The sequence below is a fragment of the Eremomyces bilateralis genome, assembly GCF_010015585.1.
Source record: "Eremomyces bilateralis CBS 781.70 unplaced genomic scaffold P152scaffold_28, whole genome shotgun sequence".
In the NCBI taxonomy this organism is placed as follows: Eukaryota; Fungi; Ascomycota; class Dothideomycetes; order Eremomycetales; family Eremomycetaceae; genus Eremomyces; species Eremomyces bilateralis.
This window is the reverse complement of record NW_022985094.1, coordinates 212,526-230,635: the sequence shown is the minus strand read 5'-3', so window position 1 is coordinate 230,635 and position 18,110 is coordinate 212,526. Positions and strand designations below refer to the sequence as shown.

General features: G+C 48.2%; 6 protein-coding genes across 6 annotated transcripts; 4 read left to right on the top strand and 2 right to left on the bottom strand.

Moving 5' to 3' along the window:
* Positions 1-435: 435 nt before the first annotated feature.
* Positions 436-4,841, bottom strand: P152DRAFT_423733 (Coatomer, alpha subunit). The gene is made up of 8 exons (XM_033677214.1): positions 4,666-4,841; positions 4,570-4,619; positions 4,207-4,526; positions 2,858-4,160; positions 2,219-2,814; positions 1,387-2,174; positions 1,045-1,338; positions 436-999 (listed from the first exon to the last, which is right to left on the bottom strand). The coding sequence occupies exons 1-8, from the start codon at positions 4,690-4,692 to the stop codon at positions 757-759; spliced, it is 3,621 nt and encodes a 1,206-aa protein (XP_033530708.1). The 5' UTR covers positions 4,693-4,841; the 3' UTR covers positions 436-756.
* A 158-nt stretch (positions 4,842-4,999) lies between these two features.
* On the top strand, positions 5,000-5,824 carry P152DRAFT_175480 (uncharacterized protein). Its single transcript, XM_033674132.1, has one exon. The coding sequence runs from the start codon at positions 5,358-5,360 to the stop codon at positions 5,634-5,636; it is 279 nt and encodes a 92-aa protein (XP_033530707.1). The 5' UTR covers positions 5,000-5,357; the 3' UTR covers positions 5,637-5,824.
* Positions 5,825-6,333: 509 nt separating this feature from the next.
* Positions 6,334-9,495, top strand: P152DRAFT_461934 (uncharacterized protein). Its single transcript, XM_033680233.1, has 8 exons — positions 6,334-6,880; positions 6,926-6,972; positions 7,018-7,281; positions 7,333-7,355; positions 7,398-8,325; positions 8,370-8,416; positions 8,462-8,657; positions 8,701-9,495. Exons 1-8 carry the CDS (start codon positions 6,645-6,647, stop codon positions 9,324-9,326), a joined length of 2,367 nt encoding a protein of 788 aa, XP_033530706.1. The 5' UTR covers positions 6,334-6,644; the 3' UTR covers positions 9,327-9,495.
* Positions 9,496-11,147: 1,652 nt separating this feature from the next.
* P152DRAFT_175316 (ribosomal protein L14b/L23e) lies at positions 11,148-11,958 on the top strand. Its single transcript, XM_033674131.1, has 4 exons — positions 11,148-11,321; positions 11,371-11,617; positions 11,697-11,774; positions 11,824-11,958. The coding sequence occupies exons 1-4, from the start codon at positions 11,257-11,259 to the stop codon at positions 11,854-11,856; spliced, it is 423 nt and encodes a 140-aa protein (XP_033530705.1). The 5' UTR covers positions 11,148-11,256; the 3' UTR covers positions 11,857-11,958.
* A 904-nt stretch (positions 11,959-12,862) lies between these two features.
* On the top strand, positions 12,863-14,206 carry P152DRAFT_369794 (uncharacterized protein; the record flags this gene model as incomplete). The annotated part of the gene is made up of 1 exon (XM_033675489.1): positions 12,863-14,206. A coding segment is annotated over one exon (1,344 nt), but the record flags the coding sequence as incomplete, so codon positions are not given.
* Positions 14,207-14,925: 719 nt separating this feature from the next.
* On the bottom strand, positions 14,926-17,827 carry P152DRAFT_476831 (uncharacterized protein; the record flags this gene model as incomplete). Its single annotated transcript, XM_033681540.1, has 2 exons — positions 14,926-15,063; positions 16,172-17,827. The coding sequence occupies 2 exons, from the start codon at positions 17,825-17,827 to the stop codon at positions 14,926-14,928; spliced, it is 1,794 nt and encodes a 597-aa protein (XP_033530703.1).
* Between the last annotated feature and the right edge of the window lie 283 nt (positions 17,828-18,110).

Here is an 18,110-nt window from a genome sequence, read left to right as displayed (position 1 = left end):
CGGCTGGTTCGAAATTACAAAATGTTGAAGAAGAAATCTGCGCCAACGTGGCTAAAATTCAGCCCAGCATCCACGTCCACTAGATGCGACTCACAGCTGCATTAAGGCCTAAACAGCTTGCTTGCCCTTGTTCGCCTTGCTTGCGTGCTTGAGATTGGTCGAGAAGAGGACCAACTCTGCAGAAACTTGGTGGCAGATGATGTGGCCGCCTGTGAATGCTTCGATTCCGTTTTTCGGAAGGATGATTCCCTGCAGTTTTCGGGACTCCTATTGTGCGGTACAGCACGCTTCGGAGACGGGATGAAGACGTGTAGCCCCGCCTAATCCCTCCGCAAGCCCGCATTGGATATCAATCCGAGACATGAAGACGAAGAATTGGGTTTGGCGGGTTTGGCGAGATTGCGGCTCCGTCACGTTGCATACAGCTAAGATGGTCTAAATAGAATTAGAATGGCTAAGTGTTGGGTTTATTCCAGTCTTAGATCCGGTACAAGCACAGAGTACCATATTATTATCAACGCATCATAAGCGGGGACCTTGAAAACGCTGCTCAACGATGCGGTCCTCACTCTGATACACGCCCGAATTTACCTGGTTCTAATCATACTGTTTCATCAGACTCAACCTCCACCTGCATGTATGAATATCGCTCGAGAAAACATGGTCGAGTTTGAACTATTAGAACGCTATTTGATAATACGGCGCCTTGACATGCTTCATAACATGATCATTGATCTCCCGTCCAGGACCATGAAATCAAACCGTTAACCTCAACCCACTAGCTGGGGCACCAATTTGGGCCACCTCACAAACCTTACATACCGTCCCCTTGTACTTTTGATGGTATTTGGACCCATCGTACGGACAAGCAACACTTGGAGACCCATTGTAGATCGGTGTGTATGAAGCAGCACATACATCGAATTCGGCAAATTGATCGAATTCGATTTCAAGGGTGTCATTGGGGTTTCGTTCGCAGATCGCCTTGATTTTCCTTGCCTGTAGGGTGTAAGTACAGATCAAAAAACCAAAGCAAACACTTACGCTCTCCTTAAATTTAGCATTCGTTCCTTTCTCAATGACAGAATTGGCGAAACTGAGGGCCGAAGACAGTTGCTTGTTCTTGTGTGCCAAATTCATTGCCGCAAACAAGGCAAGTGTGACATGATTAGGTTCCATTTCGGGAACAGTAAAGTAAGCCGACAACTCCAAAGCTCGCTTCTTCGTTTCATCGGAGAAAGAGGAGAGATCGGTGCTTGTTCCAGTCAAGGATCTCCTTTGGAGTTCAATGGACATGGCAAGTGTGTATTGGGCGGCAGTATGGATGAGTTGTTTGGCCTGGATTGTCAGTTGGATTAAAGAGGGGATCGAAGTGGGGATACTAACCTCAGAAACTTCCGATTGTGTTCCAACAGCATTGAGCATCACATCATGAAGGATACCCTTGAAGGTACGGACTCCATCCTCCAATTTGTTCGTCCGCATTTGAGTCTTCCCTGCAACAAGATCCACCGTGGTGATATGCTCCAAATCTCTTGGGATGGTGGGAAGGAGTTTTCTCGAGTCGGTCTCATTGACGGTCCTCCGAACATAATTGACCAGAGGAGACAAACCAACGGATGCGGGAAGCAGAGTTCGAGATGCTTGGTAAATCTCCATGAACCGATCTTCCAGGGGTGAGAAGTTCACTGCACCGACTTGTCGATTGAGCAATTGCATGGCCGTCTCAAATGAACCACCCGCTGCATGATCGGCAGCAACAGGAGAATTTCGTGTCCATAAGTCGGCTTCACTGCTACCAGCACCAGCCTCGGCACTTTCGACATTGATGAAATCTTCAGAAGTGTCCACATCAACTTCACCCATATCCCATCCTGCAGCATCTTCATCATCGCCTTCTTCCAGCTCCACGGGCTCGTCCTCAAGATCCTCGCTATTGGTTGCAACAACGTCTTCCTCCCCTGGACCAAGCAAAGCGGTTTCGAAGGCGGACGTCGATGTTACCTTGGCAGGCCATGGACTTGTGAACGTTGGAACGATCGGCTTCGGTATGGAGGTAGGTTCGCCCATTGGTGGAAGTTTGATTTGATCCTCGGTCATACCGGTGGCTTCAAGGATGGATTCGCACTCCTCGCTGAGACCATTCGATTTCGCCGTAAGATAGGCAAGAGGATCTGAAAAGTCAGCAAAGCACCGGGCTTGAAAACATAAAACATACATAGATCCAATTCCTTCAACAACTCGACTCGATTCTGTACATCGCCCAGATACAGAGAATTTTGAAATCTTGAACTGGTATCGCCTCGATGTTCGGCAATCTTCGCCATTCGACGAAGCTTATCTTTGTCGCCAGTCACAAGATACAAGAAAGACAACTTGTCGAAACTTCGTAGCTTTTGGTAAGTCATCTCAACCACTGGATGATTGCCATGTGCCAATGCTTCTAGACTCAGACGAGTCCAAAGTTTCGGTCGATCCAGTTCTTTGGCCATTTCGACCGCGACATCAAGATTGCCACATTCAAGTGCCAACTCAAATCGAGTTTGTGGGTCTTGCACGAATTGCAATGCAATCTCCGGGTATCCTTTCTTTTGAAGGTAAGAAATGATGCTCTGGCCGACCAGACTCGAGGTTTTGATGATGTTCAACATTTCGTCGTAATTTCTCTTGACCAAGGCCAACTTGAATCGGTACTCGGTTGGGTCGATGGCCAAGATTCGAGGTTTCGCATATCGATCAAGACAGTACAGATTCCTTCCTTTGACTCGTTGGAGGTAAACCGTCTGATCCAGTGTACAAACAATGCCGTTGTCCCTAAAACGTCAGTATGTGGCTTGAATATTGGGTTTGAACATACCCATTCATGAGAGTATATTTGACGTGGTTCAAAGTCGAGTAAAGGAGAACACCAGCATCATCCCATGTTGCGCTCTTGATACGAATCGTCTCATGCAAAGTGCTGATTTGTTGCAATGACTTCGTAACGATGGTCACATTGTGTTTGCTGAGGAGTGCAGCATGAAGTCCATCATTAGACCAGACCACATATTTCACTCCATTGACTTGAAGTTCCGCAAGTTGTTTCTTTTGTTGAATGTCGTATAGAACAACAGAGGTAGCGGTGATCATGAGAAGACATCCGGTGCCACCGAAATAGATATCGGTCGTTCCTGGAGGAGGTTTGATCGTTTTTGTGGTGGAATTGGCAAGGTCTTTGATGTCAATCTGCTGATTGGATTTTGTGAAGACTGCGAATCGATTTCGGGCCACAAAGACAGCAGAGTTCCCAGTACCTCGTTTGGTATCGGTCGGTTCAATGGCTCCGGTAGCATCCCGTGGAAGTGCAACCAATTCGTATGATCCTCCATCAGCAGACGATGTGACAAGAATGGCTCGCTCCGCCGGATTGTAGGAAAGGGTTCTTGGTGGCAACCATGGACTTCCAATCTTTTTCAAGGATAGCATGGAGGGAGATTCGATATTCTTGGAGAAATCATATGACCGGACATGCTTCTCTTTGGTGATGTAGAAGAGTTGATTTTGATAGACAGCCGAAGCCGGTCTCTCTCTCTCCAATTTGAAAACCATCACACCGTTGTCATGGCCAGCGGCGAAAAGATTGATCTCCGGGTGCGCGGCAATCACCCAGAACCGATCATTTTCCCTCTTGAACGATTGAACCGCCGTACGCTTGTTGAGATCCCAAACACGAATGGTCTTGTCTTCACCAACGGAGAGGATGAGGTCTTGATGTGGGTGGAACGAACAGGCCGAAACGTTCTGAAAGTGTCCTCGACAGGTGTCAACTTCCCATGCCTTGGTCTCACTCATCCTCCAGAGTTTAACCAATCGATCATCGCCTGCGGAAACGATGAGAGGAAGTGTGGGGTGAAAAGCCACCCAATTGACACCTCGATCGTGACCCTCAAGAACGAACTTCACCACTGCATCGGTATTTCCAAACATATCGGCTTGGTTCGGGTTGGATCGTGCGATCTGTTCTTCGAAGGTCATCGTGGTCGGTGCGGAGTGTTTCTTTCGAAGTCCCGAGATATCCCAAACTCTCACCGACTGATCCAAAGAAGCGGAAACCACCAAATCCTCCTTGGGATGGAACTGGGCACACATGGCGTAGTGGTTGTGTCCGGTCATGGTGCAAACTATTCCGTTAGTACCCTTTAGTACCATTCCTGGTCGAAGACATACTGAGTGACCGGTTTTGCCAGTTCCAAATTTTTATGGTTTGATCGTCGGAGCTGGAAATGATCCATGGAAGTTCATGATGGAAGAACACCGTTCGAACATAGTCCAAATGTCCCGTCAAGGTAAAGAGACAACGTCTTGATTGATGTGACCATACTTTGATACGGTAATCGTCCCCTCCAGAAACAAAGAGGGGTTGGGTTTTGTGGAAGTCAATCCCTCGAACCGGACCATCATGCTCTTCGAAACGATCGATTAGAGTTCCCATCCGATAATCCCATAGCTGGATAGTCGACGAGTGTAGCGAAACCAGAATCCATGGCCTATCCTGTTATTGACGGCTTCTCAAGGAGGAATTGAGCTTACCGTTTCGGATGGAATGCGATTCCCTTGGCTCTCGACGACTTCGATTCAAACTAGGAAAGGTAAGTATCAATTCCTAACTAAAGGAAGCTCCCATACCTTCGTTAGCATGTTAGGGGACTGCATGGTGGAGGCTGGATGGACAGCTCCACCGATCGGGAGCTGTTCCCTTCAAGGGTCTCAAAGTAGTCGTTAAGAAAGAGACAGGATGTTGGGTAGATGTCTCAAGTTCAGGTCCAAGTTGATCGGAGCAAGTATGTCTTTGTCAAAGTAATGGTCGTTGTCGTGTCCTCAAGTTCATCCCCAGGAAATTGGCCAGAGCGTCGGAGGGTAAGCGATCAGCCACATATGTGGCGGTGCATTCCTAAAGTCACGTGCCCAAGAAATCTCACCATCTCTCGCTCAATTTCCTTCCACAAACCTAAACTACGCAAATTCTTCCATCACTAAAAATTCCATGGCAATTCTGTAGAAATTCCTGATATGTATTCTTTCTCGATGACTCCAAGTCCATGACTGTCGGATCACTTTCTAGAGAAGGATATAGTTTTCTAACTGGTTGCTGTGAGAATCTAAGTAATTGCTTATCTTGAGGTAAGATTCCACTTCCTTTCCATCTAGGACGATTGTCCATGTCTCTTGATGAGCAAAAGAAAATAGCATGTATTACCTGAAGAGTGATCATCACTCCCCTGTTGACAATTTTCTACGACGGTATCTGATCAGACATATATTGTTGCTTAAGTTTGATATTCAATGGATTCATAAGCTGACAACTTTCTTAGGTGAACATGACTTCCCAAACGAAACCTTCCGGTCAATTCAAGATCCTCTATTTCGCCTCGGCTACCAGTTTCACCAACAAGTCCGAGGAATACCTTGATGCGCCTCTCAATTCCCGAGAACTGTTCGATGTATTAGACCAGATGTATCCAGGAATGAAAGCTTCAGTTCTCGATAGCTCCGCTGTGACCAGAAATTTGGAATATCTCGACCTTGAAGATGACGATCCGACCATCTTTCAAGCTGGAGATGAAGTCGCTATAATCCCTCCTGTCAGCTCAGGATAGATATCATGTCAGGTATATCGCTCGATTGACGCGGCGTACGGTCTTCCAATTGCTCTATGAAGGCAACTTCTCTTGTCAACGAAGCAAAACCCAGTCAGCCGAATGTCGTGCAGGATCTTCCCTCCCACATAGTATTCTTTCCTTCCAATGCCATGTTAGGCGATTTGCGGTCGCATCCACACGGCTAGAGAAATCCGAGAGAATGAGTCGCGAGCGTCTCCCAAATCTCTCTGGACCGCCCCGCAATCGAATGAATTTCGTGCTTTCTTGGGCGGGATCTCGACTTTCCTCCCGAGTCTTCGATGGACGGGCCGAATTTTCTCATATCATATTTATGTACATTTCTGGACGATCCCAGACCATGTCGACTTGATGCTAGGTCAACGAGAGTGATGTATGAGCCGGAGCAATATCCGGATTCTTTCCGTAGAAGCGTTGATTAGCTCTGCCTGTACCGCATACCAATACCACACTACGGGTTACATGATACAAATCACACATGATGAACTCTGAGAGTATTACTTCTGAAGCAAAATCAGATTCGAATTCTTCGATGCTGGAGGAATGCTTCATGCAGGTATGAGTCCAAACATCTGAAAAACCTGGTAAATGGTGGTAAATTCAATGCCTGGACCCATAAGTAAATATGTATGGAATAGAGTACGAGTTCATGACGAAAAGGATCCAATTGCAGCCATTCCTTATTCCCACCCACACGTAAACTCAAGTCGGGCCAATTCATTGCGCCGTCTCTCTTGAATCGTATTGATTCGCTATCGTTTCGTGGCCTAAATCCTATATCGATTAATTACTGATCATCCATCAGGTTTCATGGCAACTCCATTTCAACGATCTTCTCGCAACTCATGGTCCCAAGTCACGACTCTCATACCGAGTGGAGCTGGTGTCGGTGAACGGGACACAACAAGACCGACCTAGCCGAAGACTGTGCAGGTATTCATCCTTGATACCGATCATACCGATCATACCGATCATACCGTGCACCAAATGGCAAATATCGGACCTATCGATCCTAGATTGCATGATACACTCGACGCGCAGGACGTCAACTTCTCGCAACCTCGACCCCAAACCTCAAGATCAACATCCCAAAGTCATGGTCCAAGTTCCAATCAAAGCCCAGGACAACGATCCGGTCCGCTAAATCCAACACCCTACGAAGACCATGATGATTCATCGACAGAGTCACCAGAAGGAGTACATGTGGGAGGAATTGGCACCGAGTATGTCTCATTTCATTTGAACGCATACATCTAACGCGGCGATAGTCCATCACAACCACCTGGAGAACATCAAAAGAGACCACGAGCTTGTGGTAAGTATTGCATACCGTTGAATGGAGCGCTTCTAACGACCATAGATTCATGTCGACAACTCAAAGTTCGTTGCGCGATCGACCCTGGATCCGGTGAACCTTGCTTGAGATGTAAGAAGGCAGGTCGGACATGTATTGTCACCCCACCGACTCGAAAACGACAGAAAAAAGCGGACAACCGAGTTGCGGAGTTGGAACGGAAGATCGATGCTTTGACAGCCACCCTTCAAGCGCAATCGGGGAATGTGCGCGATGGAGACTCCAGGTCAGGTTCGGACAATGAAGGGAGATCCGTGGATATTCGAACAGGTTCGTACGGATCGTCGGGATCGCAATGTGTGACCGGGCTAACGACCATAGACAAACGTAGACGCGTCGAGAGTGTATGTGATCCGCCCACTTTTTGACATTGTTAACGAGTCTAGTATACCTCCCCTGATCAAGAGCTACGGATGGAGACAGCTACATTGCCAAATGGGGAATTGGTTTACAAGATGGCCAAATCGGTGTTTGGAGACCAACCCACTCGTAAAACTCTCGACCAGGACACCATTCGTTCACGTATCGACAAAATCGTTAGCCGAGAGTTATCGAACCGGATTTTCGAGAGGTACTGTCAAGAACATATGGTTCGATTCCCTGCTGTAGCTTTCCCACCAGGAACCAAAGCCGACGATATCCGATACACCAAACCCATCCTATTTCTTGCCATCCTCAATAGCACATCCTATCGAGAGGAGGTATCCGTGGAAGTTCAAGAGGCGCTTCGAGTGGAAATGGTGGATGTATATGCGGTGGTGATGTGGAAACAAGGGGAGAAGAGTTTGGAATTGGTTCAAGCGTTACTCGTTTCTTCCCTCTGGTATCGGATCCCACCGGTTTTCGAGCAACATTTGTTCTATCAACAAATCCACATGGCGGCTATCATGGCGATTGACATCGGACTCGGAAAACGAAGAATTCAGCAGCTCGACAAGAAATGGTACGGGGACAGAAGTCCGTTTCGAAAACTCAAGCCTCCTCCGGAATCGGCCGAATCACGGAGATCATGGTTGGCTTGTTACTTCATGTGTATCAGTACTACTATGGTCTTACGCCGACCGATGCTCTTACGCTTCAACGAATATATGCGGGAAAGTATTGAGTATCTGGAGACGGCTTCGGATGCTTTACCGTCCGACAAGATCATTACTCGACATGTGAGACTCGCTCATATTGCAGAGGAAGTGGCGGTTCAATTTTCCATGGATGATCCCTCTGCCAGCGTGTCCGTCTCCGACGCAAAGGTGACTTACGGCATCAAACACTTTGAGAAGGATCTTGCCGAGATCCTTTCGAAACCCGAAGAGTCCAGTACGTCAATGTTCCACCTCAACCACTCATACTAACCAGTCCAGCGGCTTCACAAGTGTTGGAACCCATCATCGACCTTTATATTCATGAAGTATGTACTTTCCGCTGGTTCCATGGTTCCATACTGACGGTATAGATCGCCCTCCATAACTCGGACATGGATGATTTCAAAATCCCCCTCAACGTTCCGGAATCATTTAAGGGCGGTTACTCGATTGCTGGACCTCATCATGTGGATGCTTTGGAACGAATCCAACGTGCGGCACAGAAAGAACTGGATATTTTCTTGTCTCTAGATGTTGAGACAATCATTACATTACCCGTCATTTCTTGTAAGTCAGCAACGACGGTGGATGATTCCGCTAACCATTCCAGCGGTTCGGATCGTGTATACCACCGTCGTCCTCATCAAACTCTATGTCGCAGCGACAAGTTCCGGAGAAATAAGTCAGGTCATCCACAAAAGCGAACTTCGGATCGAAAGTTATCTTCTCTCCATACTCCAGCTCTTCCAAGGAATTCATGATCGAAATCAAGGCATTCCTCACGGGAAGTTCTACTTGGTCATTCAGCGCCTGAACGATCGCTTCATTTCCCTCAAACGTAGCGAAGATCCACGTGGTCACCCTCAATCACGAAGTGGTCCATCCGAACCGACTCCTTCATCCCACGGTCTACAACTCCTAAGCGAAGTCGCCATGTCCGGAACTACTCATCCTGTGGGCATGCAGGGACGTCCACTCGCTGGGTTAGCCCCGGTGAATAGTGACTGGTTTGCACCACCGGGAATGGCAGGCGTTTCTAGTCTGGATCCGGCCTTCCAATGGAACAATCTACCTACGGGGATAGATTTAAACGACATGTCAATGGGAGGCATGTTGGGAAGTATGGGACTCGACGGGATATTAGATGGTGGGTTATTTGCGGGTGACCCCATGTGGTCGATGCAGGATTCGTTTGCCACATTCCCAGGTGGTCCATGGCCGAATCCGGGGATGTGAACTTGCGGCGAATAGACGAGAGTAATCACCATTATGTCCGAAACATCTCCGATCCATCAGATATGATAGCGGCCTCGATAGTCGCTGATGAAACCATGGGCTTGTACGATAAGGTTTAAGGGGCATAGATCAATAATGAAAGCAGCTCACGCTGCAAATACTACTCAAGTTCCTCTTGAAATCAACTTTCTCATCGCTGTTTGACAGCCAAGTTAAGTAGTACCTAGCATTGAGGGACTGCGTCGATCGATTGATATTCTGGCAGCATGGATCAGGTCGGTCCTCTTGAACAAACCCGCTTACTGTGCCCTGTAGAACCATCAGTGCTTCGGATATGCGATATAAGCACTTGATATATATAATGACAAGTAATCGTGCCAAAGCGTCTCTTGGTGGTCCCATTCCTATCTTCGGGAAGTCGTTGACCCGTATTCAGCGTTGGCTGCAGCCATCAATACTAATAGCTTAATTCATCCATAAAGTGCTGAAAGATGAAACGAATCCAGATGATCTACGTTCGAAATCGCTTCAAACTACCTCTTGACCTCCCAATTGACAAGCCGGATCAGTATCGCAAGCCAGCTTACTGATGCAGAAGCCCTCGCTCAAGCTAACAGATGGAGCGATGGTAGTGAGTTTCTCCGAGGATATCCGACGATAACGGAGCTCATCTTTTGCACGAAGACACCCCTAATCGATGATCATCCACTCACGTATTCAAGGCAATGAGGAAATAGATGTTCGACGTATCCTTGCACGCTCCTTAGCTAACAATACTGCTAAAGAATTCGCCAGAACCAATATAAAAATGAGGGCGTATCGACATGCTGTACCAGCTTGAATCCCCTGGTCCAACGAGAAGATAGCGAGATTTCTGAGCAAATCTACCTGGGATAATCTTGAGTGGACGCTGTCCAGAGTTCGTGACTTATCAGCAGAAGTCCTGATAAGTTGTATTCTGTGATCTAAACGTCGTCAAATAAGTGCATACAATCTATCTTCTGTTCCTAATATCCCTCTCGGTCGAGGGTACATGCATTGCGGATTCGAAGATAATTTAGAGGGAAGCGAGAAATGCTCTAGACCATGTGGCCAAGGTTTCGGTCATTGTGGCATCATACTCCGCATAGACACAATGCACCGGAGTCCAGCGTAGCAGGAGCTGTAGATCATCGTCGGTTAGTTGTAGGAGCAGTCGAATACTTGCGGCAATTCGATAATAGGATCCTCGCTTTGCGCGGCATATAATTGCTATCAAGGGTTGGGGTCAGATCGGATGCACAACGGCACAGAGAACACGAAAGAATCAAGTTGATGGGCCAATTGAGAGCAGGTTAGAGGAATAAGGTAATCAATATCAATGCCTTTGAAAGCTTTAGCTAGAGACGAAAGGCAGCACAAAAAGAGACTGGAGAAGTGAGAACATATAGAGCATATTTCCGCCATTAACATGGAAAGCAGCAATTACATTTATATTATAGACTTTTTGAGGTTTCTTTCCATTGAGTACTCGACCAGAAGAGATGTCATACATTCCCGAAAAAGAAAGCTTGAGATGAAGCCATTCGTGACAAGAGAGTACTGACATACTATCTCTACAACATTGAAGTAAGATTTTTCGAAGCTCGAAAAATTACAGAAGGTCTTGATCGACGATCGTACACAGGCCTAGATTCCTAGAATATCGGTAGGAAAATGTGAAATCGAAGAGGATTGCTCGTGACGAGATAGAAGTAGAAATGTGATGGATACTGTTGGGTGGTGAGTTGGAGGTGGTCGATGAGGTCGATCAGGATCTTGGCGCCAGGCATCAAGGCTAAAACCATTTAGCGAGACACACTTCCACTCTCCACACTTTGACTTCAACACTTTCTCTTACATTTGCGCTCAGCACCATTACACCCGACAAATTCCATCGTGAACCTCCAAGATGTCGTCAAAACGAGGTCGCGGTTCAAGCGGCAACAAGCTCAAGATGACCCTCGGTCTTCCCGTGTACGTGGACTTTTCAATGAAATCTCCAACCGACAACTAACATGATTAGTGGTGCGGTCATGAATTGCTGCGATAATTCCGGCGCCCGAAATCTCTACATCATCTCCGTGAAAGGCATCGGTGCTCGTCTCAATCGTCTTCCGGCCGCCGGTGTTGGTGATATGGTCATGGCTACGGTGAAGAAGGGAAAGCCGGAATTGAGGAAGAAGGTCATGCCCGCTGTGGTGGTTCGACAGAGCAAGCCATGGAGGAGAGCCGATGGTATCTTCCTTTACTTCGAGGACAATGCTGGCGTGGTACGTAACATACGATTTGGAACAGAGTTTTCGGGACTTTTTGTCAAGACGATTCGGAGAATGGTGCTAACAGGTATAGATTGTCAACCCCAAGGGTGAAATGAAAGGATCAGCTATCACGGGTCCCGTTGGCAAGGAAGCTGCAGAACTGTGGCCGGTAAGTTGAGCAAATCAAACCGGGAGGATCATAACTCACATCAATCTAGCGTATTGCGAGCAACTCGGGCGTCGTGATGTAAAGTGTCGATGCATATTATTCGGAGTTGAGCGGAAACAATCGGTTCGGAGCCTCGATGTTTCGAGGCAATTGTGGTATCTTCCATATCCCAAAAATTCATGACTAGAATCCACGACACACCATTCCCTTGTGATCGGTGATCCGCCTCGATTTCTCGGCCCAGAAACGCGATTCCTAAACTCCTCGGAGCAGATTCGTTGAATCCATGTCTTTCATACGCGCCTCCCACACGCGCCTCCCACAGAATCCGTTTACGATGTCACAAAACTCCTTTCCACCCGGGGACCACTTCATCGCCATCAATCGAGATTCTCGCCATCAATCGAGCCATGATAGCATCGCTAGTCCCTCTCCGGTGCTGTAGGTGTACCGTGTCTGATGTGAACATACCACCCACCAACCCCAATGAGGCGACACATGGCGATTGAAGCTGGCATACGGATTGTGATGAAGTACCAAACGCCATTCAAGCACCTCTGGCTTGCCCGTCTGTACGAGAGTCTAGTGGCGATTTGTTGTACAGGTACTTCGTATTCAAGGGCGCATCTTGATGAGTTCGCCGTCTTCGGGTGAAGTAGATCGAATCATAGTCGGGCGCTCATTGAAGATGGCCTGGACTCGGTGGTGATACATGCGTCAGGTAGTGATCTTGGAAAATTCGAAGCACGTGACTACATGACTCAATTCCGTTCCATGGAATTTCAGGGGAATCTGCTCATCCAACTTTCAATCGCATCTTAAACACAAATATTCAATGTCTTGTGCCAGCACTTTTCACCATTGTGGTGGGTTCTCATGTTGTTGATACCAATCGAGACCTATGCCTTCAATATGCCATTCACCAGGCGACCAGGCTTCCTTAAGTCTCACGTTTCCGCCTTCAGTTCCTTACATCCACACCATTTCATAGGATTCAGAGCTAACTGCAAGTGGTTGAAGACATGAGAGTCCGCATATCTCAGCAGCTCTTGTATTGGGCCTTCATCCCGTCCTGTCTCTCACTAATCTACCTCTATCTATATCCAGCGTTCCATCTCTGCCACTTCCCCGAATCGAAACAACCAAGACACTGCACAACATCCCCCACGGCTCCTTTCCGACTGTTAATCTTCGCTGATCCACAGCTAGAAGGTGACAGCTCCCTTCCAGATCCAAACGAATTCCGATTCCCTCACCTGAGGACGGCCAAATCAGAGTTGGGCAACATTTTATACGGCCTCGATGTGGATTACAATGTAGTCTGGTCAGAGTCCCAGGCTTTCATTCGTGACGACGTTCCAAAGACGATTCATGGATATCGGAAACATATTGACCTCTTTGGCAATGACTATTACCTAGCTCATATATATCGCACACTACATTGGTGGACTGAACCGACTCATACCACCGTGCTAGGGGATCTAGTCGGAAGTCAATGGGTTGGCGATGAGGAATTTCAGAAACGAAGCGATCGATACTGGAATCGTGTCTTCCGTGGAGCGAATCAAATCAACAAATCTTTGATGCAATCTTTCCACACGATCTTCGACTTGAACAATTCCAATGGGGAGTTTGGATCATGGAACTGGAATCGGCAACTCATCAACATTGTTGGTAACCACGATGTGGGATACTCGGGTGATATGGACAGTGATCGCGTAACGAGGTACGAGGAACGATTTGGACCGGTTAATGGCATGTTATCGTTTGCCATGCCATGTCTCGACCCACAATGCAAGTCAGAGCCATATGTCTTACGGCTTGTCGTGCTGAACTCAATGAATCTGGATGGTCCTACACTCGACAACGACTTAGCATCGGACACGCAATCCTTCATTGGTCAAGTGGAAACCGAACTGGGGAAACACAACGATACCCGACAGGCGGTTGTTCTTTTGACACATATTCCACTCTACAAGCCGGAAGGGATTTGTACAGACGGTCCTTTCTTCGACTATTTCCCATCCGACCAAGGTGGTGGCGTGATGGAGCAGAATCACTTGAGCAAAGAGCGCAGCCTTGACGTGTTGAATCAAATCTTCGAATTTCACCAGGGTCACAAACGGGATGGCATTATCCTGACCGGACACGATCACACAGGATGTGACACTTTCCACTCATCGAATGGATCGGATGACGACTTGTGGGATGTCACTATCCACGAGAAGGTCCACAACCCGCAGAATAGCATTCGGGAGATCACTGTCCGTAGCATGATGGGGGAATATGGTGGCAATGCAGGCCTACTCAGCGTTTGGACGGACTGTGAAGGCGTCTGGAATTTTGGATACAGTTCATGCCCTCTTGGAGTACAACATATATGGTGGGCTATCCATGGGTTCGTTTTGGTATCGGTTTTGGCATGCTTGATCGCCGCACGCTTGGAAGTCGTCTACAATCGAGCCGAGAAGAGGATTGGACACCACTAAAATCCCGGAATGGACTTTCATTGACGGAACTGTTGAAGGTCAAAAGAAACTACGAGACATGAACCACGACCCGGGTGTTGTGACACATCCGCATCATTATATGTCATCCCACCAAGATTGGAAGCAATAGGGAAGTGTGCGAGGAATTTGGCGTTGGCAATGCCAGTTACAGACTGTCACTGACAGATGTTAGATACCCAGTGGTTTAGCATATGAGTCATGAAGCATAGCACGTAAAACAATGGAAAAATAACAATGAATCAAGGGTATCATTACAGCTATATACGCTCGGGATGTCCATCCGCTTAACCAAACAGCCATATTGAGCCGTCACGCAACTCAGAACTATTCCCAGTCTCAATTTCAATGTAGACATCGGCGATCTACAGCTATCAATACTGTTGGATAAAAACCCATCATCGCTCATCACATAACAACACATCTCGCCTCTGACCACTTCTTTCTCCTTCCCGAGGCTCTACTACCTTGAGTTTGGCGGAAGCTAGGGTCCATCATTTGTTGAGAATGATATCTTCCTGGTTCAACATTTTGATACTGCACAGATCTTTGGGCCCACTGCGAATGTGTCACCCGCTGAACCATATTCCCTGCATCACCCTCACTACCCAAGAGAGGTAGACTTTGACGTGCTTGTAATCGGGTCATAGAGCGTTGGTCGCGTCGCCCTCCCATCCGCTCTCGTTCACCGGGAAGAGGCGGAAGAGCGCGATCGCGAAGTTCGGGAGTAAGAACACCACGACGATTCCTCGAGGAGCGTAGAACTTGTCCGTTCGGAGTCGCTACCGCCAGAGGAGCGGGTAGAGGGAGGTTGAGATTATGTCGCGGAACAGAGGGAAGTGGATTGATTTGAGAGGCCTGGATCGGAGCAGGAGGTGTGGACTGGTTGTGGGACGGCGGAATGGCATTGTTACTCTGCGCACTAAGTGGAAGTGTAGAGGGAGATGGATTCGACGTTGGAATCTGGGGTGTAACCATGGTCCTGGGGAATGTAGATGACGCCACGAGTTGACCTGGTGCGGGAGGAGAGCTCGTCATCGTTTCGGGTGCGGGAGGGGTCGTTGATGACCGACGGGGTGGAAATAGGGGTCGATTAGTCGTTTCGGGACTGGAAGGGGACGAGACAGACTGTGCTATATGTTGTGGAGATTGGGAAGGGGAAGTAGCGGGAATTGAGATTGGCAAAGGTGGATTGGATGATTGAGTTGTAGGAACAGGAACACGCCTTGGTTGAGGAGCAGGCAATGAATCTGCTTGGGAATTTGGGTTTGGTGTGGGAACAGGAATCCGCCTTGGTAGAGGAACATGTCGTGTATTCGCTTGTGGATTTGCTTGTGGATTTGCTAGTGGATTTGCGGAAGGGAGTGGTTGGGAGACAGATCGATTGGACGGTGCTTCAGGACGACGGGTGGCCAGGCCTTGGGGTGTATGGACTGGTTGGGGGCAAGTTGGATCTGGGTTTGCAGAGTAAGGAGGGGGCGGTGGTACCCAGTTGTCTGCATCGCTTTCATGTGGATGTTCCGGAAGATTGTCTGCTCGACGATATTCCAGTGGTCGATCAGGCAAGGCTCGAAGATGGCGACGACCTACACCTGAATTCGCGGCCACAGTGGCAGCACGATTGATCGAGAATTGAGAACGTGGTTGGCCTGGAGTGTATGGTTCGTCCATCGGTAGTAGAACCCCGTTCCCGTTCTCCATATCATCACTTCCGCTTGTGCGAGACATACTCGACATCGATCGACGACGTTGAGGGTCGACGTCGAGAGATTCTCGTAGTGGAATGAAACCGAGTCCTGCTGAGGACATCGAACGCCTCGGAGTTCGATTGCCTCGTCCAATTGACACATAAGACTCTCTCCGCCTTTGAATCCGAGTCAAACTTCTCACCAGATCCACCTCGCGGTCCCATGGGAGGTCCTCATATTCAAGAGAAGTACGTGGCATGACTTCATCGAGATTCAAGGTCAACTTGTTTGTCTCATTTGATTGGTTGTTGTCATTGCTTGGTTCGAGGTCAATGAGATAGATCCTCGCTCCGGAAGGTGGTAACCCGATTGCATCATCTGGAACGGTGCGGCCAAACGAGCTGGTGAGTGCGACAAGTCGACTTTGCGGGGAGTCCTCATTTTGTAACCATTTCAACGTGCTGATGCTCTTAAAATTGGTGTCCCCGTTATTGATTTCCACAGAAATTTTGGGATCCAGGAAGGTCTGACCCAAATCCTCGTTGGCCCGTCCTGATATGAACTCGTCTCGCCAGTTTTGATCGAATTGAAAGACTCTAACCTCACTCAACCCGGGTTTCTTGGTGGCAACAGCCACTGTCAATGGCTCAAGCGTAACAGCTGGAAGAGCGTCTTCGAGAGTCTCATGATCTCTCCTCCAACGTAAATTGTCCGACGGTGACATTTTTTGTCGTAGGAATTCTTTCGAACTCAACTCAAAAATGCCCCAACTGTGGTCGTTGGGATCGAATGCGATGATCTCGCTAACATGCCCCGAAGAACGATCCGGAACTAAGCTAGATTGCCGTGCGGGTAACTTCGTCTCGGGGAATATCAGCTGAGTGATCCAAGCACGATGTGACGGGACTGGCTCGGGATCACCATCCTCAGAAATCGGTCCGTCCAAATCACCACCCACAGAAATGATGGTCGATGTTCGATATCGACGTTCAAGGCCGGTGGCAAGGATGGTTCTGCCATCGTTCGAGAAGGCGATATTCTGGGTGACATCGCAGTTCACCGTCCGTCGAACGTTTCCCCCATTCAACGATATCAATTCAATTCCGGTAGCATATGCTGCTGCCAAGATCTTACCCTTGGGATCGAGAGTAATCGATTGGATATCATGAATGATCTGTATCCCGGAAGCAACTCCACCGAGTGTTTCCGATAGCTTTCCCGTTGTCTCCGCACCGAATTTATAGACATCTACCTGATGCGGTTTGGAGACCAATGCGAATACTCCCGCTTCGTCCGTGATGGCGACAGCGGACGGCTTCTGTCGTACTTGGAATGCGCGTACCTCGATTCGCGGTAAATCTTGGGTTCTTATGATGTAGAGCGAGGTGGAGTTGTAGGCGGTGATCCAACGGCCTTTTGGAGAGATTGCAAGACCAAACGATTCGGGAAATGCGGAGGCAGATGTGCTGATAGACGTCAATTCCACAAGAGTGACCTTGGCCTGGATTGTGCTCTCTTCCAAGTCGTCGGTCATATCGATACGGGGAGTCCGATCCGTCGTACTCTCCGTGCTATCGAAAGACGTGTGAGAGTCGTTGGGTGGGTCGAAATGGGTTGACGATTCGATCGAGGATGTAGGTAAGTCCGATGTGTCGGTAGAATCTCCCGTGATTGACGTGACAAGCCTGTTGTCGAGATTCATCCGGTGCTGTCCAGACGCGGGTTCCGCACCGCTTGGTGAGACGTCTTCCGACGACTTTGGTATGGCTCTTCGCTCATGGGTTCCAGGAATCGCATAGCTCTCCTTTTGAGGTATTCTGCTCATCCGGACGACTCGTGGGTCATAGCCTGGTATCATGCTTCATTGCCGCATATTTGCACCAACACACAAGACTTCATTGAGACAGGAAGTTTGCTATCCTAACCGTAAGCAGCGAGAACATCAGAAGGGTTCGGTTTGGGGTATAGACCGAGAGGAGAGAGTTGTGGACGTCTCGTAACGATCAACACTTGAAACCAGTGACATTGGGGGTGGAAGTGACGATGACGGCAAAGCTGAAACACATATATTGGTAGAAATTATCAACAAGTTCATGGAGAAGACCATTCAAGGCACAATCCAGTACTCCGTAAGGATGCAG